The sequence below is a fragment of the Clarias gariepinus genome, chromosome 4 (genome assembly GCF_024256425.1).
Source record: "Clarias gariepinus isolate MV-2021 ecotype Netherlands chromosome 4, CGAR_prim_01v2, whole genome shotgun sequence".
In the NCBI taxonomy this organism is placed as follows: domain Eukaryota; kingdom Metazoa; phylum Chordata; class Actinopteri; order Siluriformes; family Clariidae; genus Clarias; species Clarias gariepinus.
The window spans coordinates 20,214,710-20,224,724 of NC_071103.1; the positions used below are offsets into that span (position 1 = coordinate 20,214,710).

At 35.5% G+C, this 10,015-nt stretch overlaps 1 protein-coding gene across 1 annotated transcript; it reads left to right on the forward strand.

The window, feature by feature from the left end:
* The first annotated feature begins 1,488 nt into the window (after positions 1-1,488).
* Positions 1,489-9,916, forward strand: entpd3 (ectonucleoside triphosphate diphosphohydrolase 3). Its single transcript, XM_053494764.1, has 10 exons — positions 1,489-1,596; positions 2,661-2,783; positions 4,404-4,521; positions 5,078-5,219; positions 5,462-5,621; positions 5,830-6,057; positions 7,065-7,334; positions 7,536-7,646; positions 7,785-7,919; positions 8,809-9,916. Exons 1-10 carry the CDS (start codon positions 1,540-1,542, stop codon positions 8,998-9,000), a joined length of 1,536 nt encoding a protein of 511 aa, XP_053350739.1. The 5' UTR covers positions 1,489-1,539; the 3' UTR covers positions 9,001-9,916.
* The last annotated feature ends 99 nt before the right edge of the window (positions 9,917-10,015 follow it).

The window sequence follows — 10,015 nt, forward strand, 5'->3', positions numbered from 1 at the left end:
GAAGGGTTGGGTGTCAGTCTAGCGACCCAGCCCTGCAAAAAATCACTTCTGCAGAAACTAGGGACCCCATCGCATGATGTGCTCAATGGCACAGGAGGAACTAAACAACCTCTTAAACAAAAATAGAATTTTTATGAAACAGCTCATACTATACATGATTATTTATAGGCTTGAGGTTCATGTGCGCAGTAGTGATGTCAAAGGATGCAATCCTTTTCAGAAGACAGTGAGAGGTAATAGGGCAGCTTCCCACTCAGATAACTCAACCAATCTAATAGTGAGGGACTAACTTTCCGGCTCGCACTCACTAATGTGGTATCAAATCTCTCTCTCTCATCTAAAAATATGCCTGTTGTACCAGCGTGTGCTGAGGAGAATGGCTTAATCCACTTTCTTTGTCTTTTCTCTGGTCAGTCTCCGTGCCTTCTGGCTCGACTTCAGGTGCTTTAACAAAATGTTAAGTTGATCTGTATCTGGTGGATGTGCTGAAGCTTTCTAAACAGAATATATTAGTCATATATATATGTAGGTGTTGTTGTTTACATTATTCCATTAGTAGTATTAGGAGGAGCAGTTTATGCAATATTGGATAGAACTGTTCCAGTTAGCACTCTGACCTTTTATTTAAAAAAAAGTTTCTCACATTCATCTTACACAGTGGCATGCTTAGAAAAATATATTTTAGAGCATGTTGTTTTGTCAGTTTTATTATCATATTAATTTGCATGCATAATTAGTTGAAATAATTTCCTATTCCATGCTCTACAGAAATCCAACACCGTCAAATAAAGCTGCTAAGATGAAAAGCTGGTGTTTTTTGCATGTAAATGGCAAATGTTATGGTCTGAGCTATAGGTCATCACAGACATCCTTCTTACATTATCATAAAGAGGCTCTTTAAAAGCTGCCGTCTACATTTACCTCCCCTTTAAAGCAGAAACTATCCACTGCTACAAATGCTGCCCACAGTATCAATGTAGCCCGGTAATGCCATTTATATAGAGGCTTGGGACATCCTGCTCTTTTCCACCCAAAGGCGTCTGGCTTGTTGCATGTTTTATGATGTTGCTGACACATGGTGGTTTAAGCTCCGGAAACTGGTGGTTTGTTTCATTAACAGGTCATCTTACAGCATGACAATATACAGACGTAAATACAGTATTATCAACAATATCACCTTTATGAGTAAATACATTTTATTAGTAAAACTGTCCACAGAGGCAAGAAAACTGAGGTGCATAGAAGAATTTAGGTCTGTGCATGTAGGGAAAGAAAAGGGTGAGCCAACCGACCTAACCCATATTGCCAAAAAAGAACTTGTTTAGTTCAATGTGTATTAAAGAAAAAAGAAAAGCACTAGTTGCAAGTGTCTTGGAGGGCTGGACTTTTCTGAGTAGGAGGAGTTTATTAGAAAATGTATTGACTCTACTTGCAGGGAGAAATTCCCTGCCCCTCCCATTCAAATGCTTTTTCACACATGCACACACACAGCACAGAATCAGTCTCACATCCAACCACACATTCACTTTCCTGGACGAGATGGTCAACAGGGAATCACATTCATCCGATCACCTCACTGGAGGTCCTCACAGAAGGGTAGGCAGAGCTGTCCATTTGTTTCTTTGCATGTTTATATGAGCGAGACGAACCAGCAGTGCTTATTGAACAAATCATAGGGACAGTTAGTGACAGTTGCAAAAGTAAACTTGATCTGAATGATTGTCTCAAATAACATCAATGCTTGTGTCATTCCCTAACTATTGCATTATTATTTCTATTATATGTTTTGTTTATATGTACAGTCTATCTGTGTATTCACTTAAGGCTATTTATAAGTTTAGATAGTTTCATCATAATTTTCTGCAATACACTGTTTTTATTTTTAGCAGTTTTTTCTCATTATGGTAAACCACTTAATGCTTATGTTTTGTTTTTTAAAGACCTGCATGTTCAAACCTAAGGTATTAGGTTTAATCTTCAGCATCCAAGTTGATTAGATTGTCTGTGTATCTCATAGAATGCCAAATTAAAGCATAGTAGCTACAAATATTGTTTGGTGCAAAGTGTGAGAGAGGGTGTCCCAAACGTCTCCATAGTGAAACCTGCCTAGGAAATATTAACACTTTTTTTTTTGCAAAATGTAAGTCTACAAAGCATCCTTAACATAATCACTATTTCTTTAATGGTGAACAGCAGTTGCTTTGTAACCTTACTAGAGCTTTTCGATCCAGCCATAACTATGGTATAAAAATATTTTTAATGAAGAAAAAAACACTGATACATATGATATAAAAGCATCATTAAAATTTCTAAAATTTCTTTGTAATAGTTTTTTAGATCAACTATGTAGAAACAATATTAGCACTCCATTTCTTTTTATTTATTATCTCTACATTGGTAATTCCTTTAATCATTTCTAGTTCGTAGCATTGTATTTCTTGACACAATTGTATTTCCTGTATCTGGCACCAGCTGTCATTCTACGTACGTTGAAGGGCACTCCTGTCTTTTCTTTCTCACATTTTTCTAAATGTATCTTATTTGTCTCACGCCCTCACTCAATGGTATTTTCATGGTAACATGAATTAACCAAGTGTTAAAGAGTCAACTGAGTTTACTTACGTGCTTTTTGTTTTACTTCTCTTTTTCTACTTTTACAGATCATGTCAACTAAACTGGCAACAGCCATAGCTGCTTTTTTTCTACTGGCCAGTATAGCAGTCATTATAGCCATAGCTACAGTTCAGGTGAAACAGAGAACTTACCTTTCTCCTGGACTTAAGGTAAGACTATTCAAATTGCATATGCAAAATTAAACTCAAAAGTAATTGACAGTGAATTTGTGGGACATACTGTAGCAGCCTCACACTACAAACTGCTATTAGGCCTGTAATTTCCTGAGGAAATCCTGAGTATGAAAGAGTTCCTGCAAACCTGCTACCTGACAGCTGCAAAAAAAAAATTCGACTAGGATTGTATCCCTGCTATTATTCACTTCACTTGAGTGAAAATGCAAGTTGTGTACCCTTAAAAGCATACCTATAAGACATAATTGAATATTTAATGGCACCCTAAAAAGCTTTTTCTTGGAAAGTCTTCATGAAAGGGAAACACTCTGTTGTAATGCCTGTTTAAAGGTTCCCACAGAGGGATAACCAAAGAACCATTAGGCATTATACACTGCCTAAGTGTGTAGGTGTGGATTTCACACTGCAGAGAGATCTCTGATTTGCTAGATATTTATAGTTTTAACTCGCTATAAATTCTAAATAGTAACATAATGGTTAAATACAAAACATATCAGATTATTAATTAAATTAACACAGCTCCACCCATCATCTTTATTTCTTCAACTATTTTTTACCTATTTTTCGTTAGAGTTTCTCATGTTCAAACACGTAATGTAAAGGACCTCAGGCGATAAGGTATGTCTCTTACAAAGATGAAAGTATTTTGTTGCTAAAAAGCCAGAATGTTAATGCGTGAGCATAGATTCCTATTAATTTTCTACAAAATATGCACACTACCATGCCTTGCTGTAACATGCTCTATGTGACCAGAGGTTTGTGGACACCTGACCACATTCAAGCACTTATTCAAGATTTAATCCCAATTTTTTTGTTATAATAAACTCCCCTCTTCATGTAAGGCTTTCCGCTAGATTTTGAATCATGCCTGTAATAATTTGCATTAGTGAGGGTGTGCACTGATATTGAGCGAGGAGGTCTGTGGTGCAGTTGGTTTTCATCCCAAAGGTTTTTAGTGAGGTTGAGGTCAGGGCTCAGTGCAGAACACTTCTTCCATTCCAACCTTGGCAAACCATGTCATCATGGACCTCACTTTTTGCACAGGGTGTTGTCATGCTGACAAAGGTTTGGGTTAGGCTTACTCTTTAGTTCCAGTAAGGTAAAATTAAAATGCTGCAGCATACAAAGTTGTTCTAGACAAGTGTGTGCCTTATTAATATTCCAGCACCACTTTAAAGGAGGATTTAATGGTCAGGTATTTATGCATGCTTGGCCTTATAGTGTATGTATTTTTGAATCCTTCTCAAAAAACTTTTATTGATCAGGCGTTCAGGAATAATTCTCCTGGCTGTCAGATTTTCAACACTGCCGGACAGAAATTAGGCAAAATGGATTGAGTTTTATTTTAGAATAAATTGAAAAATATAGAATACTTTTTGTGTTTAAAAAATTGTCCCGCATTTTGTTCTTCTGTTCAAAATAACATCATAAATGAATATTAAGTGAAACAAATTCAGCTGGGGCACGTTGATAGAGCTGTAACTGCTGCATTCAACTGGGACTTTTTTATGACTATGAATGTTCTATTATCTGTGTGTGTGTGTGTGTGTGTGTGTGTGTATGTGTGTGTGTGTGTGTGTGTGTGTGTGCGTACAGTATGGTATTGTGTTAGATGCCGGCTCCTCCAGAACTACAGTATATCTATATCAGTGGCCCGCCGAGAAGGAAAACAACACCGGAGTTGTGACCCAGACTACAAAATGTGCAGTTAAAGGTTTGTAAGCATCATTCATTCACATAACGCGCAGCCTAAACTATAGACGTCAGAAGAAAAACACTTTTCTGTGAGATTTCACCCAGCATTGACACCCTAAACTCGATCTCATATTTCCTGTGGATGTGAGACAATGAAATGGACTGAAATCGTATTTATTGATCGCTTTAACAAATAAACAATGATTAAGTTCTTTTTGAACAAAGAGACTAGGAGTGTTTCGCACCATATTGATGTTTATAGTCAATTTCATGAAAGCAAACAGAACAAGAACGATGCCTTGTTTTTGGACGATACATATCTCACAGTTGAGTGATTGGGACAAGAGAGATTTGGACTGAGGATTTGTTTACATCTGCAACCCCAAGTCAATATAATACTGCACTGTATTGCTACTAATGCCTATTAAAAAAAAATGCATTTCCATATAAAGGCTGTTTGGCAGCACTATGCAGTTTTTCCCAATTATGATAGAACATCTTGTGATGGATGACAAGTATTATGTGTTGGATAGTGGGCTGTTAAACAAAATGACTATGATTGTGCTTCTTGACAGGCCCTGGTATCTCAGAGATGAATGCAGAAGCCTGGAACAGCCTTGAAAAGTGCATGGAAGAAATAAAAGGACTCATCCCTCAACATCAACGAAAATCAACGCCCATCTTCCTTGGAGCAACCGCCGGAATGAGATTGCTCCAGTAAGCTTATTCTCATTTCTTTTACCTTTTTTTCTTTAGAGCTCTAACTTTACATCAGGGTTTCTGTTAGGTTGATTGATGAAAATGTCTATAATTAAGACATTCATTTAAATAAATTTGAATTTATTTATTTGGATTACATTTAATTTTAAAGCCCTGTTTAAACCATTGTTTTTATTTGCTATGAATGAACTAGCATCCATGGTTCCATTAAGATCTCATGTTAAAATGTGTGTGTACAGGCAGAAAAGTGAAGAGCAGGCCAATGCTGTCCTGACCTCCATAGAGAAGTATCTTCGTTCTTTGTCATTCGAGTTCCACAATGCTTCCATCATCTCAGGTCAGGAGGAGGGGCTGTATGGGTGGATTACTGTCAACTACCTGATGGGAAACTTCTTGGAGGTCAGATTATAAGAAAGCTTCATAACCCACAGTAGGATTTTTATATGTCTGACATTTTCAGAAAATTTGTCAAAAATAAAGCTTTATAGTATATTTTTAGGTCTAGGATATGTTGATGGTTTTTAATATAACCAACATAAACTGCAGGACATTACCCAGATCAGTAGTATTTTACCAAGCTGTGTTTTGTATACTTTGATCTTTACAGAAAAATATATGGAATGCTTGGGTTCATCCTCATGGCGCACAGACTGTGGGATCATTGGACCTGGGTGGAGCTTCCACTCAGATTGCCTTCACAGCCCCGCCCGATGCCAGAGGAGCAGATCTCATCCAAATTTCACTCTATGGCTACGAATATAATGTTTACACACACAGTTTTCTGTGCTATGGCAAAAATGAGGCTGAAAAAAGAGTTTTGGCAGAGCTTGTGAAGGTAACAATTTCTAGCCCTGTAATAACTTTGTACTTATACAATTGTGAGAGAAAAACCAGCTGTACAGCCAAGTGCATAATTATAGGACTAAAAAAAAAAAAAAAAAAAGAAGAAAAAGAAAAAAATAGAGTATAGTTAGATTTAATGTGTTAGGTTTGACAGGTGTCACTTTATAAGCATGAAAAAGATAATAATGAATAGGTTTGCATCTTCCTTCTTGAATGTGATACAAAATTAAATCTACTAATTTATTACCTTTTGCATTTAAACCTCTATTACACACTTTTCTTGACATATCTGATTTAACACTGTAATTTAAAAAACAGTCAAATCAATCAAGACAACAAAGCAAAGCGAAAAAAAGCAGATTTAAAAATATATATTTCCTTCTGATCACTACATTTTTTAAGATCTGTTTTATTCTTTAAATTGGAATTTGACACAGGTATTGTAATTATTATTATTATTATTATTATTATTATTATTAATAATAATAATATCCAAAAATGTATATGTATTTAAATACATTGAGACATGAATGTCATGTCAGTACAGTATTTGTCCAGTGTTCAGTTAATGCTGCATTATAGCATCACAGTATTGATCAATCCATTTGACTAGTTATAATCCTCACACTAATTACACAAAGCGGACTGGAGCAAAGCAGAGTGCAAAATCCCTGTAAAACCTTTCTTACTGTAATACAATAATGTTCATACACAGTCCATTTAAAGCAATGGAGTGTGCTTAATCCTAGATATATTAATGCTTTCTCAGACTACTCTGACATTAGTAACATCCTGTTCAGAAGTGGCAGATACAATTACATTAGCCTTCATTATCCCTCTTTTATTTTTGCTCTTCTTAGCTAGAAATGATACCATACACCACAGTATCCGGATGTAACTGATGTGTCATCTTTCTTAACACACTAATGAGTTTATTTGAAAAAAAAAAAAAAAACTTTCAAGTTTTAATAATAAATAACTTTAACTTGCCCTTTTCAGTCCCAGTCTAGAGATTCGGCGCGCATAAGTCACCCATGCTACCCACTTGGCTACAGCAGTACCATGGCTGGAGAAGACATCTTTGGTAGTGAGTGTACAAAGCAAAGTACTACTAGCTACCTACAGAGGAACTTCACTTTCACTGGACAAAGTGATCCAGAAAAGTGCAAAACCATGGTCAAGAAGATTTTTGACCTGAGGTCCTGTCAGGGGAAAGAGAACTGCTCATTTAATGGAGTATACCAACCACCTGTGACAGGTGACTTCATGGTAGGCGTTCGTAACTAATGTTAACATTTATGAAAATGTGCATTTCAGTCTTTGTGGATTGCTAAAGAAAGCAAGACAATGAATCCAACATACTGAAACCAACATTTAACAGTGTATTTTATTCCATCTGGTCTTATCCATCATCACAATGACTGCTGTAGTACTGCACTCTTGATGTTAATGTATCTATTGCTGTTTAAGGCATATGCAGGATTTTACTACACAGCTGGGACTCTGGATTTAAAGGGCTCTAACAGTCTGGAGAAGTTTAACTCCACCATGTGGTCTTTCTGCTCTTTGGACTGGAAAACAGTGAGTACCTCCCACATACTGTCAAAGAGTTTATGTGGTACCAATTAAAATTTTGATCTTGAATCTATTTAAATTTTACCGAATAAGCAAAAAATGACCACTGACTGAGCCAATTCTGTATTTTTTCTCTTTTTCCAGCTCAAGAAAAATTATAACATCTCAGAGAAACACTTGAAATCTTATTGTTATTCTGCGAACTATGTTCATACAATTCTTGCAGATGGATACAAGTTTAATGCTGGAAACTGGGAAAAACTAGATTTTCAAAAGGAGGTACTGTATTAAATACAATCATATAAAATACAATCGCCCAGGTTCAGGGTCATGCAGGAACCCATGACAGAAATACTGTGCTTGACAGGCTAATAGTAATGATCAATCATCAGTTTAAATTAGATCTCATTGTGTAAATATTACAACACAAGCATCAACCTGACTTACATTTGTCAAATAGTCAACACAAGCGGATTAACTAGGGGATCATGTAAACATTTGCTCACAATGAGCGACTGAAAAAAAAATGCATACAACAATATATTTACATTAAAGGCAAAATTTTACTCAAATATAACATGTAATTTGAACAAAGGTTACCATTGGTAAATAATAGTAAAAACTGCCGTGTTTGGGTTAACTAAAATTAAGTATACTACAAATTATTTATTTATTCATTTATTTTAGAAAAAGGACATATCAATATGTAAAATCTAGGCAGAATGAAATGATTACAAAAATCACAAAAATTATATGATTAATTGATGATATTTCTTGCTGCAAACCTAAAATTATCACAGATAAATTAATATTTGGTACAATTATTTTGTTAATTATTGAAAACTAATCAATTAATTATTTCATTTTTGAAATTATCATTACATTTTTCCTTTATTTATGAAGCATATGTAAATAATGTTGGAAAACAAAGTGTTTACTGTAACAAACTGTAACATACAAAATATTCAGTCCATTTATTGCACTTTTTTTTCTTCACTATGATTAGAATATTTATAAAAACTTTTGCTTTTGAATAAGACTTATACTGATAGATACAATATTTTGCAGTACATTCCTTTGTCACTGCACCTCCTGTATTTCCTACCCACTGTCCTGATTTAACAATTTAAAGAGCCAATAGTAAAAAATAATTTTTGTTGTTTTGCAGGTGAATAAGACGAGTATAGCCTGGTCCCTGGGCTACATGCTAGCTCAATCTAACATGATCCCTGCAGAGGCAAAGCTCCTGAAGCTACCCATTTCCAACAGCATTTTCGCTACCCTGCTCTTCCTGTTCTCCGCTCTTACCATCATCACTCTTATGTTCCTCATCATCACACTAGTGCGGGCCTTTTATTGATGTCTCTGAAAGCCCTACTCAGGAGCCTAGCTTTGGCCTTTGAGCAGCAGCACATGAAAAAAAGCACAACCAAATGCAGGAAAACGTCTGTTTACCATGCTGTCTGTGCCACTGGTTGAGCTATTTCTGACAGGGCCCAGGAACAGGTTCACACCGCAATATTCACTGCCTGAAGTCTTGACATCTCAACCAAAGAGATGCACAATAGCACGTGTAACCTCTGATATATTATTGCAGCTAAATGAGGGATTCGTCTTTATTGCCGGAATGCGAAATAAAAATATAGCTTTTACGATGGTGTGATACTGGGAAAGAGGTGAGAGGACATGGCAAATGATGCTGCCACAAGGCTCTGCTATGACTACATTTGCTGACTGTGATTGGATTAAATTCATTCAGTGTGTCGCTAAGACACTTACAATGAAAGTGAAATTATTTGTTGAAATAACTTGGTCATTCACACATCAAATTCAAATTAATCTACATGAAAATTATTGTAATTAAATGTATTAAAACAGTTCAGTTCAGTTTAAACATTCTTTTACTTTGCTTCAATGTGTGAGTCACTTCTTATGACACAGTTGTGTGTGATTGTTTCACAATGGCGACAGATCTTATAGCTCTAATTGAATCAATATAAATCCATACTTATTACCGTATTAAGAGCCAATAGCAATACTGCAGATTTGTGTCCATTATTGAAGCCACATATTAGAAGCACAAATTTTAGACAGTTTTAATGTAAAAAAGGATCTATCATATTAAAAAAGTGAAGAATTCATATTTATTAGTGCTACTACTAAAACTACTCATCTGTAACCACTTCATCTACATAGTCACTATTTTGACAGGGTTACTTAACACTGATGTGTTTTCTATATTGAATGTGTTGGAGTTGCAACAGAAAGCCTATAATTTCTAGCAAATTGTAAAATATCTACATGTAGACCTTAAGAGTTTTCAGAATAATGATATACTGTATATAAAATATACTAGTCTTGTCTTAGACCATATA